At 39.1% G+C, this 22,512-nt stretch overlaps 1 protein-coding gene across 1 annotated transcript in view; it reads left to right on the forward strand.

Moving 5' to 3' along the window:
* The window catches only part of SUCLG2 (succinate-CoA ligase GDP-forming subunit beta), a 108,679-nt gene that overhangs the window by 83,278 nt on the left and 2,889 nt on the right, over window positions 1-22,512 (forward strand). The window contains exon 10 of the mRNA XM_056501561.1: window positions 16,278-16,398. Within this exon, the coding sequence (XP_056357536.1) occupies window positions 16,278-16,398 (121 nt within the window). The remainder of the gene's footprint in view (window positions 1-16,277; window positions 16,399-22,512) is intronic.

The raw sequence follows: 22,512 nt of genomic DNA on the forward strand, positions 1-22,512 counted from the left end.
AGAAGCAGCTTTGTAACTTGTGGGTGAATTTTGTACCAGAGGGAGAGCAGCAAGCTCTCAGTGTAGAACTGCTGTGGCATTTTCTGTGTTCTCCAGAAGTCATTTTCACAGCTGCAGCCATAAGAGAAAATCAGGGATATTGGATTTGCTGAAGTCCTGGTAATCAAAGCCTAGCAGGTAATAATGGAGGCTGGCTATGATGGTGATTAACTGAACCATAGTTGTTTTGCAGGAAGGGAGATTTTATGGAAACTTGAAGTCCAGGCCAGAAAATAACTGAGGTCATGACATTGAATGAGGGCTCTTTATAAGTTAGTGAAAAAACAATGGCCAGTTTGAGGTGTAGTATTTAGACCAAGAACCAAACATCCTGGTGAAAGTCATCTGTCATGTCCTTGGGCTTGCCTTGGCAGTTTGAATTAGAGGGTGATGTTGGCTCAGCCTCCTGTGAAACACCCATTCTGTGAGTTTGCTGTACTCCAAGTGCCTGTCCTTGAAGGAAAAGAATACAGAATCAATAAACACAGGACACAAGCAAAAATATTGCCAATTTGGATCAGAATAGTCATCTCTGCTGGTTATTGTATCTCTGATGATAACCTTTAACAGATGGCTAATTAGAAAAGAAGGGTTAAAGAAACCCCTGAAGGGGCAATTATGAACCAAAAATAGAACATTCAGATTTCCTGAAATTAATTTTTCTAATTTACTAAAATGTTGTGTTGACTTTTCAATTATAAAATCCATATGCTTGGAGTGGTTAAGTGTATTTGTAAGATGGATGTAAGTTTATAATTTAATAGCAATGGCTTATTTTAAATTGTTTCATATATCTCTGTACTTTTCATACTGGTAATTATAAAAGAATGTTGTGTTTATCAGAATGAGTGAATATATTCTTTGGATAAAGATTAATTAAATACAAATATATTTATGTTGTTGGCTCTGTCAAGTACCACACCTGTTTACATTTGAATCCATTGCAATGAAGTTCTGCATGACATTTTTTCTTACCTCTGCTGAACTGAATATTTGTAAACCTATAGAAAAATGAAGAATTTTGTATGTGTATTTTGGTGCTTTGTTAGCCAAACTTGATTATCTGGGCTTTGAGCAGGATTTCGTTTTTTGACAGGATGAGTAAACCACTCCCATGTACATTAATCTCACTGCTCTACTTGAGCAGAGGAATTAATTCACAGGTTAATTTTAAATTAAACTTTGAGACATTCACTGATACATATCTGCCAAATTGAAAACTGACCCTTTTCATTTTGCACTTTGCTTTCCAAATCCAGCCTGTCTTAATCTCTGGCAAAGATATTTCTTCCACACTGAGTTATTCCTTTGGCAACCTCTTGCAAAGGGTCCTTTAAAACTGCTTGTGCCTTTCAATGATAATGCATGAGTGGCCATAATCTGCTGACACAGTTGATTCTTTATTTCTGAATTCTAATGCCTCTTGATACATTTTTAATCAAATATTTGGGGTTTCTGATTGAAAAATCAAGAAATAATGACTATAAAGTATTTGAGTATTTATAAGAGATGTCCTGACTGTTTCAACAAGGACCTGTCACATTTTTCCAATGCTTCTCATTTCTGATTTGCATCAATTTTGTCTGCAGCAATGTGTTGCCTGAAGTTGTGGCTGGTAATCATGTTTCTGAGATTTTCTGATACAAAGCACATGCTTTGATCATGTGCTCATAGAGGATTTTGTGAACAATCTGTTTAATTCCATATGATCAGAATTATCCCAAATGAAAGGAACAGTGCAGTAATCACTGTACCATTTACCTTGGCTTGAATTTGTTGATTTTTTTTTTCTGTTTAAATATAAATTCTTCTTCAAGTATGTTTCACTCTTAGTTTTGTAACAAAACTGAGGAGAGCATTTTTATTCATTGATATGAACAGCAGTTTTCACTCTGTTTAGAGTTTTTCTGGTGAATTACATACAGTAGAACAGATTTAAACACAGACAAATATTTTTTTGGACTACTTAATCAAAGTCCTTGAAGGTTTAGACATGCTTCTAATTTGGATCAAAATTGGAACTAGTCAAAAGTTTTCTAGGACAAAGATATTTTCTTGAAACATTACTTCTTATACTTCTTAAATTTTTCATCCAGGTTATGTTTAATTCTGAAGAGAGCCAGCATTCCAGGAAATGCCAAGGAACAGCCCATTGGTTTTTCTGTTAGGTACGATATGGGACTTTTTGGGTGTCTTGAAACAAAGTGTTGGAGCATTGCCCAGTTTTTTGTGGAAACAATTAAATTTGTAGGCTCAAGTCGAGGGACTAATTCAAAAGTGTTTGCCAGTTTGCAACTGGCAGAGGATTATAAATGAGTGTATCTGTCAGCTGCAGACATTGGAGACAAACAACAAAGTGAAACTTTGATAATGAATGTTTTATTATCTGTTGTTATTCAAGAATCATTCTTGTTGACTCCATGGATTATAAAGTTAAATTGTTTCTCCACCTTTCCCATTTCTTTTCCCATAAAACCAAGGCAACACTGTACATGAGTTACAGGTATCTAAACAAAATCATTGATTCTTAAGTTACTGTATTAAATTTCTGGAGAAATCTCACATTGAGTCTGTAAGAAATTTGGTGTTTTGTTAGTTCAAGGTTCATTATAATTAAAAAGATCTTTTAGAAGTAGGTGGCATCAGTGCTGTTCTGTCTTGGCCCATCTTCCATGTCCTGCACTCTGTGTGTTGTAGCTTTTTGTTTGATTATTTTACCAGCAGTTTTTTTCTGTCAAAGATGTCACTTGGTCAACATGACTGCATATTACTTTTATTCTGTTTGAATGTACTGAGCTTGTAAAGATCTTTTACATTTATTTTTCCTATTGAAGTGCAGAAAAAAGCATTAAAATGCTGCTATTACATTCAGAAACGTATTCAAGCAGCAGATTACACTTCTGGCCTATTTTGGATTAATATAATATTCCCACAAAGGATTTAGTCTTTTCCCATGAGCAATAGGGTTTCTCCTGTCTTCATATTGACTGCTAATTGTTGGCATTTCAGAAGATTAAAGTAAGGTCTTACAGGGAGTGCAATCATACAGCCTTTCAGATCTAAACATCTTGTTGATATAGAAAACTAAATAGGCTTGCAAATTATTTAAGCCTGAAATTAAATAAGTTCTACTGAGTATTTTTTTTATATCTGAAACAGCCTTTCAAAATAAGACAGGATTTCAAGCAGTTAATTCCAGCAACAACTTTTCACAGCTTAAGAATTACCTTATTGTTCAGAATTAGTCTTAACCCATGGCCTTTAACATTTTACCCACTCAGGCAGGCATTTTTCAATTTATGAGAGGGGTGGCATCTTAGCAGTGAACATAGACAGGGAGGCCTGCAATTAATAGATAACCTGAAACAATAGTTTTAATAGCCCTTGATTGAGCCTATTTATAAGTAAGGAGATTTTCCCACTTTAAACAAAGAATAAGAGAATGTGTGTGGGATTAGCAGTTTGCATCAGGGGAATGCCATTGTCTGGGCTGAAAAGAGCTGCACATCTGTAGATAGTTGATAATTCAGATAATTATTCATTTATGTGTAGCTGACTGTTTCATAATAAGAGGGGGTACAAGTTTGGGGGTTTATTTTTTCTGACTGGATAGGGAAATGATTAATTACAGAGCTGTATTTCGTGTCAAGTTGTGAATAAATATGTTTAGCATTCATATGGTTGTTTACAAACAGGAAACCCACACCGCTTGCCAACAGTTTGATTAAAAAAAAAATCATTCAATTCATCACTAATTCTCTGTAGGAAAGATCTTTGCATTTGTGTAGTTTGGCATTTTATAATTAAATTCTTTTAAAACATTTTAATTAGGCAGAAGTAAACCAGAGTCCTTTTGTTTGCTCTATGTAAACACTGGAAGGTGTCACTGAGGTGAGAGCTGTCGAGAGTGCTGCAGGGTATCTTGGCTTTGAAGAGAGCTCAGCTTGAGGTTTGTAGTGTGTCCACACTGCATTGGGAGATGGCTTTATCAAATCAAACAACAAATTCAGGAAACCCTTTTGCTTTTCAAGTTCCTTGACTATGTGTTGGTTCCCCAGAGTGTGGTAGAACTTGATGTTGCACACAAAAGCATTTTTGAAGTTTTCCATGCAAAAAAAGAACATCTGGAACAGGGACTTGGAGCAAAGCAGTTCAGTCATCACCTGGCCAGAGAGAATCTAGGCAGGAATCTCTGCTGTTGATGCTTGAAAAAAGAAAAGGTGGGAAAGTCCAGGGGAGGGCCACAAAGAGGATGTGAGTGCTGGAGCATCTCTGCTATGAAGACACACTGAGAGCTGGGGTTGTTCAGCCTGGAGAGGAGGAGGCTCCAGGGAGATCTTAGAGCATCTTCCAGTGCCCAGAGGGGCTCCAAGAGAGCTGGAGAGGGACTTTCTACAAGGGTGTGCAGTGACAGGACAAAGGGGAATGGCTTTAAACTGAGAGATGATATTTTTACATCAGGTATAAGAAATAACCCGTTCCCAGTGAGGATGGCAAGACCCTGGCACAGGGTGTCCAGAGAAGCTGTGGCTGTCTCATCCCTGGAAGTGTCCCAGGCCAGGCTGGAGCCCCTGGGACAGTGGAAGGTGTCCCTGCCATGGCAGGGGTTGCAATGAGACAGGCTTTAAGCTCCCTCCCAACCCAAAGGCCATTAAGGGCCTTGGAAGTGAAGCCAAAGCTGTCCTGGTTAATCAGCACTGCTGTTACAGACTGTGGCTCAGCTTGAAACACCCACTTGGAAATGGTTTTATTTAATCTCCCTTTTATGTAATTCCTTTCTATCCACTACTGTGCATAAGTACTTAAAAAGTAATTAACAAAAACTGCATGCAATGCATGCATTAAACTATTTCTGCCTGCAGTAATTTCCTTGGTTATAACCATTTGCATTGTTTTCTGTTGAAATACAGACTTTTAATTCACCTCTACAGTTTAGCTCAGATCACAAGTTTGTCTTGTTACTATGTGTATTGTGTATTGTGTTTCTCAGGTGAGGAAATAGATTCTAACAATGGGAATTTTTCCTTTTTGTGGATCATCCAGCAGGAAATTAAAAAAATAAAGCCACCATATGAAGATATAAATGTGCAACTTTACTTTTATGCTCTCAAATTGTTGAATAAGTAATCTGCTTTGGGTGTACTTACTCATCTGATTTTGAGATTAAAGGCTATGAGACACTGCTGGACTTGTGTGCTTAGCATTAAATATTGCCATTGAATTTTGCACTATGAGGTTCTGAATTATTATTTGTGAGTAGCCTCTCTGTATCTTTGGAATCCTACACCAAGGAGCTGCATTTAAGCTGTTGATACCAGCAGAGAATCTGAATTTAGAAAAAGTGCTGCTGAAGGCAAGTGACAGCTTTTGGCTGTGTGAAATGTGGTTGGTTGTATAACCAAGTATTTGCTGGCTATTTGTTTGTTTTCATCATGCTTAGCTTCAGGTGTTATGAGAGTACATTTGTACATTTGAGGCTTGTCCTGACATTTTTTTTGCAATTTCATGTGGGAGTTTTAAATCCTCATAAGCTTTTTCCAGTTCTCATTGAAGTTAACGAGTCCAGCAGAGCCATTTTTTGAGATAGATATTTTCCTTGACCATCACTTGTAAAGCAAGGAAATATGGTTAACAGGGACACCTGCAATTCCCTGTTCTGTACAGAACTGGAGTGAGATATAAGAAGCAGCCTGTGATTTACATGCATCTCCTGTTAATTTTAATGTGCTTGACTCCCCATGGTTGCCTTGAGCATCTCAACCTTGATTAATCTAAAGTTAAGTTCCTTTATGCTGGCTTATCTGTGATTGTTTTAGGCTCACTCCATCTGTTTCTCAATGTAGCTCTGTAACTTCTTTCACAGTTGAGATTTGCTGATTATATCACTTTGGGTTTGTGGCTAAAACATTCAGTTCTGGTTTTATTACAAGATACTTTGATAAACTTGTGAAAAGTGGATGGGAGATTATTATCGAATAATTATTTCTCTGAAGGTGATTCCCTTCTTAATGCAGAAAATAGGTGAAAAAAGTTTAGTGAAGATGAAGAAGATAGGTTAAATTATTAGGAAGACAGAAGTGACATCACTGATTTTTACTTGTCAAAGATTTAGGCCAGTCTTTTCCCCCTTGCTGTACGGAAAAAATGTTAAATTGCATTTTATGATTTTGCAAGTAGCAAGACAGTCCAAAAAAGTATGTAGGACCACTTTGTCAACTCCTGAGTCATCCCATTTTGCAATAATCCAGTTCTTAGCTTAGCATTGTGGGATGTTATTACTGGTCATTAATTTTTAAACTGTCACTTCTTTTTTTTAGATTTAAATTCCTTTATAAACCTTGCAGAAGATAAAGATCATTATCAGTCTTTCTGCAGCCCTGTCCAGAGCTGAATGTCTAATATATAATGCCAGAGTGGACAGCCTTTGGAAGAGGCATTTCTGGAACAGAAGTTGTCACTGATGTTGAGGTGGCAGCGAGTCCTGTTGGTGACCACTGGGAAAATTGTGAGCTGCTGGGTGGTCAGGGAATGTTGCAGGCTGAGTTTAGCAAGGTGGGAGGAGAATTTCCTGATTCTACTTGGGCTGTGTTCCATCTGAGCTTGGTATGTCCCAGGAACAAGCTCCCCCCACTCTGGTTGAGCACCAGGGGCTGGATGAAGCAAGAGGAAGAGGACACATAAGCTCTTCTTAAGCTTGTTCCACATGTGGACAAGATCATAGGCATTAATTTCTGTTCCCATCTTCTGACTGGGATCTGATCCTCAAAAGGATAGGAAAGAGCAAGGAATTAATTGTATTAAAATAAAAGGAGAAGTAATCAAAATCACAAATCACTTGTCTGGTGCCACATTCCTGATTGATGCCATGTGGTAAGTGCTGAGATTAGACAGTTTTGTAATCAGTGAAACTGATAAAGGAACATATGACTCAGACACCAACTATTTTGTGATCTAATTTGGAAAAGGGTTGCATAGATATATTAAAGAAGTGTAAGCTGTGCTTTGCTGGAAGAAAACTGCATTGAGCAAGACTTGGACCTGTCTTGATCTGATCTGTTTTTTCCAGCAGCAGCCAGAGGCAGGTAAAAGAGAACACAAGACAAGGACAAGTGTCTGAGGATGCTTCCTGGTGATCTCTGATACTCTTGTATTTACAAGTCTTTGGTTGTTTTCTCTCCAGGATATATTCTCAACTCATATAAGCTTTTGACATAACCAATATCCTGTGGCAGCACTTCTAACTATAGCTGTGGGCTGTATTTGAAAATAACAGTAAAAGGACCCCTTTTGTATTTTCACCATCTCATTACAAGAATTAAGGACTAAGAAATAAAACTACCTGGAGGCAGGTACAAAATGGTTGCACCTGGTTCCATTTTTCCCTTGCTAGTTGCAGGCTTGGCTCTGAATCCTCCTTCTGTTTCCTTTGCTAAGGTGGAAGGTTGAGGTTTATTTAGAATATTCTTATACAAAGCTTGTCCAGTGCCTTTATCACTCTTCTGAGTACCTTTCTGAGTTTTAGTAGTTCTGCTTTGGTTTACTACATGTTAAAAGTGAGCTGATTTTTATGTGGTAGTAATTTGGAACCTAATGAGGACAGCAATTCACGTTTTTGATGACTACGATGTTACTGTAAAAGAATGTGTTTTAATTATTTGGAGATTTCAGATGTGTATATGCAGTTCAGTACCCATGACAATGCATTTTTGTACTTTAATTAAGCTTCTTGAAGTACAGAATTTCTTTTTAAAAGTTTCCATTGTCTCAGTAAGAAAAGCAGCCTGACCTAGATAGAAGCTTCTATAACATTTCATTCTCTTCTGCATGGGGAGAAGTCAGGGATGTTTCTCAGGTGACAAAAAGGAAGATCCCAAGTCTTCCTAGAGCACAAGAATAACTGTTCTTCATCCCTCTTCTCCCATGTGATGGGTACTTTTACTTAGTACTTTGATACTCCAAATAAACATAGTATTTGTATTTCTAAGGCAATTTCTAAAGAGGAATAAAGATAGGTTCTGATGACTTTCCATTTTGGGAAACAAATTTCACTAGTGGACCTCAAACATTATTCACATCAAGATTTCAGATCTTAGTGGGGCTTTGGCTTTTGGTGATTTGGATTTGGTTATTTCCTTGCCTGAATTATGAAGCAACTCTCTGTTTGGAGGAAGGCACATTCTAGCTGGACTTAGGAGAAAGTGAAACCAGAATGAAGAGAGAAGGCACCTTGAGATGTGTCCAAACTGATAATACATCCATTTCTAGCTGGCTGTTGAATTAATGTCTTGTACAGAAAGTCATCACATCAGGAGTTCTGTTTAGTCAAGCCTTGTGGATATCTGTGATTGTGCCATTTAACAGCATTGGTCATTTGCACACAGCACAGCACAGCATCCAGAGTAACTCACTCCTTGAACAGCTCCTCTGGCAGCAGCCCATGCTGTGCATTGTGTCCTGCTCCAGCTCCATTTCATATATCCATCAAATATCCATTTATTATATATCATATATCCATGCTCTCCAGTGCTCCCTCTCTTGAGGAATATTTCACTTGTCTGACCTTTTTGCCTTTTAACACACCATAAAGGATGATGAAACTGTGCACAGAGGCACCCCAGGGCAGAACCTGTTGTTGAAGTAAGAGGGACACCTTGCTGTGTCACATGCTTTAGTAATGATGCCACTGCTGCATTATTTTTCAGAAAGCTGATTATTGCTTAGCAAAAATCTAATTGAAACTTCAGACAGTAAAAAACATTAGAGAAAGTGTATGATGTGCCTCTGAGAAATTAATCTGAAGTGCAGAGGCAAAATTCAGCAAATATTGGATCAATTTTTATAGACTTTGCTGTTGTGGAAGAACTACTTGCAGTCATGCTGCCTTGGATGAGCGGGTTTGGAGGGTGTCTATAACTTACCATGCTAATATGGAACAGTCAATAGGAGCTCCCTGAGTATTTAATGACCAGTGTGCACTGCTTGTGCCTAAAGAGGAATGGTGTGGGTGCATCTTGGTTTTGCTGGATTAATATCCCCCAAATCAGGCCCAAACATGCAACTGCCCTTAGTTCTGGGTGAACAAAGAGGGACTGAAATACTGCACTCTCCTCTGACACACAAGAACTGATCATGTGTGTTTTTTTTCAGTCTTGCAATGGGATTGTGCAGGTAGTTGTCTTCCCCAGATTGTTCTGAAGTCTGCTCTGTTCATCCAGGGGTTCATCACACTGAAGCTCAGATATTTAAATGAGAGTCAGAACAAATTTATTCCAAATACCCATGATCTGGTAGAAAAGTTATCCTGCCATATTTGCACCAAAAGTACAATTTTTCTGTCAACTACTTGCTGCATTATGTCCCCAAAACAATACAATTATTCTCAAGTGTACTTCAGAATGGTACTTTGTGGTCTCACCATTTTATTCTTTTCCCTTATTATCATAAATAGGGATTATATTAGGAGCTGGTTGTGCTTCCTATCAGTGAAAGAACATGCCTGCATGGTTGCAGGCACTCGCCTGCTCCGCCTGGATCATGGAGTGGGATTAATTAACTCTGCTCTGCATTAATGTGGGGATTGTGGCTTCTGGACAGGACCTGAGTGAGGTCTGGCCAGGTGGGAGCAGAGGCACAGGAAGCAGAGGGTGGTTTGCAGCTTCCTAAATTAATCTCAAGTTGATCCCAGACCAAGGGATGCAGGAGGATGATGGATTATGGTGATGGATGTGTTTGTGCCAGGGCTCAGGGAGGGCAGAGTGTGTGTCCTGCAGATGAGGAAACATTCCCAAAACAGGCTTGGTGTGAGACCTCTCACTGAAATTCATTGAAATGGAGGTTCCTGAGGTCACATTGCTGCCTGCCAGGATACTTTGGAATTTGGAGGTTGTGTGTATGGAATTGGAATATTTCTGTTCCTAAAACATGCACTACTTAGATCTGGGCAAAGGGATGAAGGAGTGTCTCTGGGGACTGTTTCCACTGTGGTACTCTGATGTGTAATTTGCTAGTCATCATTTCATCTCATTCCATTAATGAGCTCTGATCCCTTAATTTTTATTTTTGTGTCACTGCTACAGAGAATTAAGACAAAATCCCACAGCAGGGATGTCCCTGGTGGTCCATTCTGGGGGGTATCTTTGTATTGAGAGCACCAGAGCTCTCCCTGCTCCAGACCCCTCCTGGCCTGCCTGGTTTTCATACCCCAAGGAAAGGCCACAACCTGGAGTCTGGTCAGTTAGCAGAGGATTGTTGTTGAATTGTTTTCAAACCAGCAGAAGCCAATAAATTCCTGTTCTAGATCCTGAATTTGCTGTGAACAGGAAGCACTGAAAACTGTAGGAGGCCGTTCCAGCACACCAGAAACTGGACCTACAAAGTTATTACTTTGAAAAAATGTGGTATTTGGGACTCTTAGCATAGCAGTAAAGGAGCTGCATTTCAAAAATGTTTCCTCCAGTGCCAGCCCTCTTGTCTGCCATCCAGGAATGGGGCTTCACATGGAGCAGGGGGATGTGGCAGAGCCAGCTGTTTGCTGTAGTGAGATTTGCATTGCTCAGGAACCTCCTGAATACAGACCAAAAATTAGCTTTGGGCAAAATCCTTAATCTGCTTTTCCTATCTAGCAATTGGGGTGCCCCAGACAGAAAAATCTGAATTGTACATTTAAACCTTGATCTGTTTTAGCATAGTGCAAGACATTCAAAACTACATTGTATCAGTATTTCTTCACCTGACTGCAAGCTTTCCTACTCTGCTGTTTGTTGATTCAACCTCTTTAAACTTACCACTTTCAGACTTTAAAAGTTCCATCCCAAAGATGGTATTTTGTATAATTTTTATAAGGTTAAATAATATAGTTTGGCTTTAAGTAGAAAAAAATAACCCTGCTCTCCTCTCCAAAGAGATTTTAATATCCCTTTTCCACATTGAATTGCACTGTCCTCTAGTGGGTGTTTTAAGCAAATGTTTTTGTGTTTGTAAATCTTTCATACTGCTCAGATACAGAAAGCTTAATCTTTGTTTTCAAATGAACCATAAATGTTCTCTGATATAAAAAGATGGAGAATAAGATTAATATTTCAAAACCGAATAAGAAAAAGTTACATTTGACCTGTGATCCAAGCTGTAATAATACAGAGATGTATAAAAATGTTTGCATCTGACTTATCTGTTGGAGCAGAAGGATAAAAAATGAAGATGCAAGTGTGGGCATCTGTCTTTTATTACATTTTATTACTTTGTGTTGAGAATTGGATATAATCTGCTTCTTTCACACTGAAACAAATTTGGTAAACTATGAATGAAGGAATATTAAACACCAGTGGAGTAGTAGGAAGGATCAAATGCACTGCATTAGATTCAAAGTGAAGAACTGTGTATCCCATTTTACCCAGTGGTTTGTTTTTTTCTCAATATTGCTATTTACCCCTTAAAAGGCAATACCCTTCTTTTAACTGGGATCTCCTGGGATTTGAGGTGTAAAACATCTCTGAAAATCAGAATGGGAATATAAAAGTTTTACATGGCAGGGATTGTCAGCTTCTGGATGTTTGCAGGACTGGATGTCTGGATCCAGCTGTAGGTGACAACACCTTTCCTTTCCCTCCATGGGCTGGGAATACATCTGGATTTCATTGCTTGTGTCCCAGCATCCAGCCATGTGAGCATCCCCCAGTCTGGGACATGTTTGGGTGATCTGAGATATCATCCTTCCACTGAGGTTTATTCTGTTGAAGGGAGGAGGGAAGAAACAAATGCCTGGCAGTGAGCTTCCAGCTTGCTTTTTTTACTTATTTCCTGGTAATTCAATGACTTCATTTGGTAAAAGAATGTGCTTTTGTAGACACAAAATATGGCTCTGCTGACCAGAAGGACTGCTAGACACAATGCACATTTTAACCTCAAAACTGCCAGGAGCCTCCAGGCAGGAATGTGTTTGCCAGCTGGACCATGCAAAGCCACTGTCTTCCACACAGCTGTGCCCTGTGGCATCCTGGAGAGGGAACCTTGACTGATATAATCTGCTTCACACTGTTGGGGTGCACTTCCAGTGATGAAAGAGTTTGGAGGGGTCAATAAATTAATTCAGTTTGCTTGCAATAAAAGGTGTTTTTTTCCAGACTTCAATCAGACAAACCACGAGCACATTCTTTGCTAGTGCAGCTTTTAATGTGCTGCAGATGTAGTTTTACTGACAGTTGCTGAATAGCTTGTTTTCATCCAAAATACGTGGATTGAACTTCAAAGTCACAATTTCCAGCAAGGTCAGAGATTATATTGGTAAATATATTTTATAACATTTATACTTCACTCTGTGAATGTTCATGCATCTGTGTGAAAAGATGTGTGGAAAGTCTCAAAACATTCAGGGGACACTGTGAATAATTGGAATGTTGCAAGTCTTTGATGTTATCAGATGAGATAATGTGGAGAGGGTTGTGAAAAAGGGTCTCAAAAATACATGAGCAGAAATTATGCACAGGAGAGGTGTTGTTTGGCTGGGGAGGGAGAGGGAAAGCAGGACAGCTTCTTTATGGGGCTGCCCACATTTGGGTCATCTCCCAGTGTTGATGAAACCTCATCTGAGTTAAACTGCATCCACATTTGGATGTCTGCTTTGTGTGAGATTCAGGGTTTGCCTCGTAGGAAGGACCTGTTGGTGCTGCAGCACATTGTGATGCTACACCTGTTGTGGTTGTTCTGTGGTGACAGCAAAAGTGGGAAATCAAAGAGGAACAACAGCTTGGCAGTGTTGAGCTTTTGTCCTCTCTCTTTTTGCATGCAGAGCTGGTGTGGTTGGTGCAGGCTCTCAGGTCAGCAGAGGGGGGAGCAGCAGCTGCAGACAGCCAGAAATCCAGTGTGGATTTAGAGATGGGCTGTGGAAAGGTGCAGTGCTTTATGGTGCTGCCTCTGTTCATCCTCGAGTGTGTGATGATCACATCTCAGCACGTGGTTTGTTAAGGCTGGGAGCACTTTTAGAGATAATAATAATAATAATAAGAGAATATAGCAAATGCACACACTCTCTATCTGGTTTTAGAAAGCAGCCAGCCATGCTAAAGCTGCTTCTGCTGTACCTAATGTGCTCTTAGTTTTGTGGAACCTGGCAGCCTTGTGGATCATGTTGGTGATCCAATTCTAGCAGTAATCTCCTAGTACCATTACTTTGGTTAGTCACAGTTACATTTATTTGTGTGGGGCTTTTTTGGTGCCAAACATTCAAAGCAGAATTGCAGGCTTTGTCAAGGCTGACTTTACCAAAAAGTGACTGGAAATTAAAACTATTAGTTTTAGTAATAAAGTGACATAGATTTTACATAGATATAGCTATCCATAAATATATCTACATTCATATATAGAAAATACTCTCTGTGTCTGCATAGCTATTCACACAGCACTTAGGAGCTGTGGGATTAATTCCAGTATTTGCAAAGTTTTGACTCCATATCTAACATGAAAACAGTGATGGTGCAGCACTCAGTTTTTATTCCTTTGGCTTCCCAGCACTGGTGCTGAGGCCTGGGAGGCTGGTGGTGTTTCCATGCCATTGTGGGTGCCCTTATTTCTCCAGAGGAATCCACAAGCAAGGACATTTTGTGGGCATTTTACATCTGTCACTTGTTGTGCTGCATTAAAAAAGCTTGACCCATGGATATGCTACTACCTTTTGTTTCCTTAGTAATGTTGCTGAAATACAAAAAATCATTTATAAGGCATTCTGGTAGGTAAAAATGGTGATTAGAATAATGATGGTGTTCAGTAAGCTGTCTGGTGTGCAGGCAGCTTGCCCTCTCCTTGATATGTCTGATAGTCTATAGGCATTAGATGCTGAGCATGTGGATATATAATGGTTCTGATATGCCACAGGAGGTTTATTTTTCTTACAGGCTTAAGTAATACAGAGCTAGTGCTCTGTGCACATGAAACACTGAAAATCTCTTCATCCATCCACTGTGTCTGAATGCTAAAGTTCTTTCAGCTGGAAATGCAGGATCTAGTCAGGCTACAGAAGCAAATATAAACAATGCTCACAGATTTCAGCAGAGTTAAAGTGAATCTCAGCATCATTTGAACTGATCTTCTGGCTTATTTGGGAGATTGCAATAAAACCAAGATCAAATTCCCTACCTGATTCAGTTTCTCATTGATTGAATCCTTTTAGACTCCTCTCTAATTTAACAGTGTATTTTTATTAAAGCCAAGCACGCAAACATCAATTATCCAAGCTGCATCTCATTTCCTTCTTTTTTTTTTTTTTTTTTTTTTTTCCTTTTGCTGCCAATGGATTAGAAGACATGATTAAAATTCAGCTTGAAAGCTGAAAAGCAGATCCCTAAATGAAAAAGTCTTCGCTAGGAATTAAAATATCAGTAGTGGGCATAAAATCCTCCTCCTTATCCCTGATAATGTAAACACACTTGGTTAAGTTGATCTGTCACATGTCTGGTGCAATGTCCCTGAATTAGGAGGATGTATTAGAAAGGGTGGAATGCTGTCTGTGGCATGTTCCACTGTTGGAATCCATCATCAGGATGTTTTAACACCAAAGTGTTTTGCATGGAGGGATCTCTGCCATAAGGGTTAATGGGATAAGGGTTGGAAGGGCTCTGTTTTCCCTCTTGGGTTTTACTTCCTAACACCAGGAATGTCTGTGTGTGCACAAGCACTGGGAACAAAGCAGAGAAGGGGCCCTCTACAGTTTTACTCTTGGTAGCTTCTGTAGAATTAAGGATTTTGTAACAAAGGGGAAATAGATAACTGCAATGACATCACCAATTGAAAATCCAGAAAACTCTTAACTGGTAAATGCATGCATTTAGCATGACTATAAGGCAGAGTGATAAAGTCAATTAAATTGTATGTTCTTGTTTGACTGGGTTATAAATTTCCCTCTGGTGCCTGTGCTCTGCCTGGGATGAGGAAGCCATACCATGAGCCAAGCACAGGCTCCATGAACTGAAAATGCACTGGATCATCTTTTCAGCAACCTGGGCTAGTGAAGGGTGTCCCTGTCAGATGGGAGGTAAAGCATTTGTTGAGATGTTTTTATTTTCCTTTTGTACTGTGGATGGCAGTGTTACTGCCTGTGCTGAGCTGTGTGTGTGAGTGCACATCACAGGAGTTAATTGTCACGTTCTGTCTGTGGAGAGCTATAAATCCTGATTGTGCAGAGCTATAAACGTGCATGGCCACAGGGAATTTTCCTGGTGCTGGTATGAGCCTGGCTACCTGGAGCTGGGCAGAGTGAATCCCTTCCCCTGGTGCAGTGAATTGAGCATAATTGCAGCTGACATCATGCACCAGTGCAATGCAGTGATATTTCATTCCTTCACACCTAATCCCTTCTTTATCCTCTCGGGTCTTGAGTCAACACAATTCTGGCAAAGCTTATTTGTGACACCCGGTGAAGCTTCTTGCAGAGCACCCCAAATGTTGTGGATTCCCAGGAACAGCAGGGCTGCATCCCTGTGGTGTCCTCCTCAACATGGTTGGGAGCCTGGAATATGGGCTTGGCTTCATATTATGCTACTTTACCAGGTGGAAGGAAATCATATTAATATATTTTATGTATTAATGTCTTGTATGTTGTGAAGGGCAATTTAATTGTGAATTGAGTGGAGAAATTGCAGTTTCCAGAAACTGATGAATAGCAGTTTTTTGAGGTTATCAGTTAACCTGTTGTAATGAATGCTCTTCATTACATGCCTCTCCTTGTTAATTAGAAGGGATTTTTACTCCTCTTTATCAAGTCAGGGCAAGTATATTACCTTTTCCTCTGTCATGCTTGTGATAAAGTGAAGATCCAGATTGTTTTGTGAAGTGTCCACATGAATATTTCATTGCATGTGCATCACACATTCATACCATGTGTTTTCTGAGCTCCAACCTCTGATGATCATTCAATACATTTTAAAAATAATCAAACTATAGATTAAGTCCTTTTTGTTTATATTTATAGGTAGAAGTTCCTCTTTTTTTGTAAATACTTTAATTATGGCATTAATTACCATGCCAGTTTAGACCAAGACAATTAATCACTGCTGTACACTGGAGCAACAACAGACTCAGATTCAAGTTCTCTGAGTGCAGAGGTGAAGTTGTACTTTCCATAAATGAGAATCTGCTGACAGAGGGGAATTGGTATCCTGGTTTGGATCTGTTACCTGTGTTTATTTTAAAAGCAAAGTCAGAACATAAATACACCCCCACTCAATTCCCCCTTGGTTTCTCTCCTACAGGTTGAAGCAATCCTTGTAAACATTTTTGGTGGGATTGTGAACTGTGCCATCATAGCCAATGGGATCACCAAAGCCTGCCAAGAGCTCGAGCTGAAAGTGCCTCTGGTGGTCAGACTGGAAGGTGAGTGCTGCTGGATTCAGACCAAATCATCCCTCAGGTTCTCAGTAACTCACTTGGAATTTCTTCTCCTGAACAGATTTGTCTCACACAATATCCAATTCTCCAGCCATAGCACAACCTGAAGTCAATAAACTCATATTTCTGCATTCAAGGTCCCTGATAGTACTGGAAGCAATGAAATTTTGCAATGGAAGCATTATGAGTTTGCCTGTAAGATTTGCAATGCAAATAGGAATTATTTTGATGCAAGTTTATGTTTACTGGAAGGTATTTCTTTTTCATATTTTTTTTTAATGACTGCAATTCCATTATTGCTAAACCTGCAGCAAAATATAGTTTTCCTAAATTTACACCAGTGCCATAATTAAAAGAAATATGTTGGAAACAGTATTTTTGAAAGAGAAATTACTGTAACACGTTCCTCTGCCCGAACCCCCAATCCAGCTAAAATCCAATAAAAACCAGAAGGTTTGGTAGTGGTAAGGAATATTTGTTCTTTATTGCATCCAGCATTGTTTCATAAGAAACAAAAAAGCCATAGAGAGGGGAGACAAGCACTCTTTGGCAGCTACAGACTTTAATGGCAGTGGGTGTGGAGTTCTGCCTCTAATTTCTGAGCAGTGCCCTAAGGAGGGAGAGTTTTCTGCCACTGAGTGAAAAGTGCCTTGATTGCAATCAGCACACAACCCTGGTAAGCTGAAAATATTTCTTTTTGGCCAAGTAGGTTTGGAAAACAGAGAGATTTCTGGGTGGGTTTAAGGCCTCTTCCTCAAAAACCATCCATATTCATGTTTGTGTGTTTGTAAAGAGCATAAAATGTCCTGTCAGTCTGCATTGGTGATGAAAGGAGGAGATGCATCCCTTTAGGGACCTGAGATGCAATGCTGAGGTATAAAATGTGTTCTGGATACATCAGGCTTTTTACTTTTCAAAAATTCCCCTCACCAGGATTGCTGGGGATGCAAACTGCCCATGGAGCCCCTTGGTTAGGGGGATGCTCCTTCTGTGTTTAAGAGAAAGCAGAGCTTTCCCCTCCCTCATTCTCATGCTACACTGCACATGCTGGCATGACTTCTGCTGTGTGAGGCAGGCAAGTTTAAATACTCTAAAATAGATTTTAGAAAGAAATTGTGAAAATTTTCTTTGGATGGTGCATCACCAGTCAACACCTGAAGAGACTGAGTAAAAACTTTAATATGGATGAAGGAGAGTGATGGATGTTGCTTAGAAGCAGAAAAGTTTCATTATATAAAATCTCATTGTTTATCAGCTCTAGGCTATGTTGTTTCACTTTTTTTCATAGCAAAAAAACTTCTGTCTTTCACAGCTGGGAAAAAGTTTATCTGTCAGATCTGTGAGACTTCTCAGCTGTTGTAACTGCTGCTTTTTAAGTGAAGATATTGAAAAAGCCATTAGTCATTCCTATGAAGGAGATGTTTGTGTTGTGATATTTGAAACTGCTATAAAAGAAACAAGAAGAGCATCTTGGTCATTTCAAACTGCAGTCTGCAGTGTCTGGCACTGTGTTTGCTTGGCCTTTCTCCTGTAATTTTGACAATTCATGATTGCACAGAAGAGTGAAAACCCTGCAGAGGTGCCTGTTCTTCTTGTGCCCGTGACCTTTGAGTCATTTGCTGCTCCATCCACAGAGATCAAAGCTGAGTCTTCAGTGTCAAATAAAGACTTAAATACAAACATTTTTGGGTTACCATCTTCCCAGATTGCTCACTCTTTACCAGAGCTGTTTCTCCTAGACTGGTTGCTGCCTCTGGAAATGGCAGTACCACATTTTCTTTAGGAAGCTCTCCCAGAACAAACTCCCACTTTTGCATAATCTTTATCTTAAAAGTTTTTTTTAATTCCTCCTCTTATTCCTCATGTTCATCTAAACAAAGAGCTATGATATTTACAACCTTCAGCTGTTGTACTTTGGAAGTGTTAGCAAGTCACTGTTGTTTTCTGTGCCTCCTTAATTACCTAACCAACCAATACATGTGTGTTTGGTCCTTTTAATCTTTCCTCAGAAATCAATCCCTTGGGATCCTTCATCATCTCCATTGTTCTTTGAACTCACACCAGGTTATTTAAACTTGCAAGGATTTTGAATTAATAATGAGTACTGTGGAAGCAATAAGACTACCCAAGACTTTTTAAAACATCACTGATAACATTTTACAGTCCAAAAGGAGAAAAATGAGCGAGCACTCTTTTGGGTTTCCATTTTGAACATTTTCCCAGCAGAAGGTTTGTGATTATTCCCATAAATCTAACAGATTTGTGACCTGCACTTTAAAGACTCTTTGCCCACATGCACTGTACTATAAGTGTCTTGATGACTAGAGTTTTAATCAGTCAAATCTGTCTTGATTTAGTAGGATTCTGTGGACAAATCTTTGTTCTCAGTTGTATAATAATTACAAGCCGTTTTACCAGTGGATAAAGAAAGGATTACTCTCCTCTTTGAAAATGGTAACTTTATAATTACATATGTTTGCTTGCCTTATCAGTAAAGAACTCACCAGCTGAGACACAGGATTATTGTTTAAAAAGCTCATGGCCAAATGGAGAAACCACATATTCCAGATTTCATCTTCTGCAGATAGAAAAGTAACTGCTGCTGGGTTTATGCAGGATTTTTTTCCCTTTAAAATGTAATACACTTCAGTTAAATTTTGTGAAAACTGACTAGAGTGCTGAAGGGAAGCCAAGCCTTGCTTCTCATTTATGTAGCTCAGAGTTAGATGAAAAGAAAGAATAAAAAAGAATTGTGAATTAGATATCTGCTTCCTATACTGTATATTTTATATCTTCTCTCTTTCAAAAATGAATTCTCTCCTTCTCTGGTGATAGGGCAAGAAGGACTGGGAAGAATCATAACTACTTAATATGTTGAAATTCAGATAGAAACAAGTTGCTTTTTATTCACATGTCTGATAGCAATTTTTTTTCTATTTTCCATTCATGTGACTAGTGACCTTGTGTGTTCTTCAGAATCTAAAATATTCTAGTATCTTCAGAAATCTTTCACACACAAGTGAAATTTTGCTCCAAAATGTGTATCTTGTCTACAGGTATAGTTTAGTATGTGTGCCTGATTTTTTTGATTTTTAGTATCCCAAATTGCCTCTCAAGAGAGAAGAATGGGATATTGCAAACTTACAACTTCACTCAGATCAGACTATTCAGACATCTTGGGTTTAAACATTCAGCACAAATTTAAATGTGCCCTTCTCTGTTAGGATGTAAACATGAGGCAGAGATTAAAATATTCTTTGGGGAAAGTGTAAGGTAGGAAGGGGCAAATGGAGTGGACAGAATAGAGTTTAATTGTCTCTTGCAGGTAGGCAGGGGAAGTTGTTTATTCTTGACTGCTGAGCCAACAGGTGTGAGATGTGTAAGCCACCAAAGCTTTGTATGTTCCCTACCTAAAGGTCACTAATTAAAACTTGGCACCAGCCAAGCCTCAAATGAAATGTTGAAGAAGGATAACTAGTGATGAACTTCCAGCCTGGTTCTCCAATACCTGACTTTGGGCTCTGAGAGGCAGGAGTTTGCAGACTGTGGGAGGGCAGGAGTGCATTGCCTGGATCCATGCCAGGGGAGAATTGGCTCAGAGCTTTCAGTGCAGCTTGCCAAAGCTGGACCTTGCTAGGGACTCTGTAACATGGGCACAACCTGTCTCTGATAATTGCATATTGTGACATTTTCTGTCATAGCAGAATATTTTGGGTTAATCAGATTATTTATTATATTATTCATCTACTTGTTAGCAAATAGCAAATGTATATAAATGTCTTATCCCCTCACAGCTTATTTACCTGAAAAGCCAGAAATGGCATTGCAGAATCCTTCATCCTCTCTAACCATCAGCATTAAACAGTGACCATTTATTCTGTTCCTGTGGGTTTATGGCAGTCCAAGTGAACAAGGGAATGTAATCCAAATCCTGCATGTGGGGTATGGCTGGTTGTGTTTTATTTGGTTTTTATTTAGCCTCTCACAGAGTGTGCTGGTGTAATCTCACCACTGGCAGAGACATGCTTAGACAGAATATTTATTATTAGGATTTTTTCAGTAATGAGTTGAATACATTTGCTTTGCTACTGGTAGCAGAGATTTCAGGTCTACAGAAGTTTAAATGTGAGATTGCATTTACACAGACTGAGAGGTTGTTCCAGAACCCAGGTTTTCAGCAGGAGGATGTTCAGATTACAGGGCCTGAAGGTACATGCCAATAAAATTACATCTTTCCAGTTTTTCTGTGGAGTGTTGTTGACAGTAATATGTGTCAGAAGACAAAAACTTCTAATTAGAAAGCCATTCTCTTCATAGAATCCAGTTAAAAACAAACAAACAAAAAAACCACACACACACAAAACCCCCCAAACAATAAAACCCAGCAACAACAGAAACCCCACAACCTCCAGCTCTGTGAACTTTCACCTTTTCTCAGATTATTCTGATAGCCTGGATATGGGATTCTGTTTACAGTTCTCTGACACCATCCAGTGGCAGGAGGTTAATGCTGGAATAGTGGGATTCTTTATTTGTTTATTTTAACATCTGTTGCAACAAGCTGGTATTCTTTGTAGATTCCTAAATGTTTCCAGTGTTGTCTGAATGTTTAATTTTAAATCTTTTACCTCTGCTTTTAGCAGGCTCATTATAACTTCCATATTCTCCATGTAGCTAAAATACTTAATCACAATGAAATAAAAGGCTATCACTAAAAAACAAAAGAGAATTATAGCAAAGGAAATGCTTGCTGAAAAGTGTGTTTAGTTGTATAGGCCTGCCTATAAAAATGTTTTATTTAAGAAATATAAAATGTACTCATACATTTTTGACTGCAGTGAGATTTTTTTTTCAGCTTTCATCATTTCATTTCTCTGCATAAACTCCCCCTCTCTTCTCAGGGGCCTGTGTTTTTTATTGATTTTGTAATGCATGTACAAGTGGTGTGGAGAGCAATCAATGCAGTGCAGAGCAGATCCAATGTATTGTTCCCTCTCCAGCCTGTTAGTAAATTAATATTGGCCACTTAGTGAAGAGCAAAAGTTAGTTTTAAATACATGGCTATCACAAACAGCACAATATTTTCTTCTTGTAGGAAAATATCCAGGAAAATTTTCCTCTTTCCATTTTTTTTCTCCTCAGAACACTTTGTCTTGTAGAATGCTATTTGAGAGATCAGTCCATTCTTGACTGTTTTAAATGTTATCACACTTGTATCTCAATAAAAGAGAAAACCTTTAAGGCATGTTGGGAATCACTGTACAGATGTGAGGGACTCCAAAGAGAAGAGAACCCTGGGGATGGCTCCTGCCTCCCCTCTGCAGTGCTGGGCTGACAAGTAGCAGCCTCCACATTATCTTATACAGGATACTTCAACAAAAATCAAATACTATGCTCTTTTCTTGCCCATAATATTTTTTTTTCTTTAGAAAAAAGTTCTCTATATAGTTCTGGGTGTTACTTAGCAACCAAATCCCCCTTCTGTCAAAGATTTCAGATGTCTTTGACCTTCCTACACAAACCCTACAGCCTGTCCTCTGCACAAGGATGGGAAGCATGACCTGTGCTGCAGTGCCTTTGCACAGGGAGCAGAGGGGTCCCACATTCCTCCTCCTGATCCTGCTTCTCCCATCACTAAGTGCTGTGGCAGGGATGTCTTTGGTCCCTTTCAGCTCCAGGAGTGGGAATCCTGGCTTGATGAAACAGCCTTTTGAAATGCTCTGCTTCTGTGGCACCATTTCAGATGTTTTATGAAGTCTGCTAAAGGAAAAAGAAAAAATTTAAAATCAGCATTCTGGAAGTTGCACAGTAAAGAGTATGCTTCTTACTTGGTTAATAATTAAGAGTATAATTAGTGTATAGCTCCAAATATAATTAAAATTCATTTTGCTAGGTCTAGGAATTACAAAGTAATTAAGCATTTTGACATGGCAAATGAACAAGGAACATGACATGGAGGAGAAGGACAGAAATTATTCTAAAGGGGATCAGCTCAGGGTGCTTGTGTTTGTGACTAGTGTGTGATCCCAAAGTGTGGATTCTGCTCCCTCAGTAGGGTGTCTGACTCAGGTTCATCCGTGGTGCAGAACATAGCAGTGA

This window comes from Oenanthe melanoleuca, chromosome 12 (genome assembly GCF_029582105.1).
Source record: "Oenanthe melanoleuca isolate GR-GAL-2019-014 chromosome 12, OMel1.0, whole genome shotgun sequence".
Taxonomy (NCBI): Eukaryota; Metazoa; Chordata; class Aves; order Passeriformes; family Muscicapidae; genus Oenanthe; species Oenanthe melanoleuca.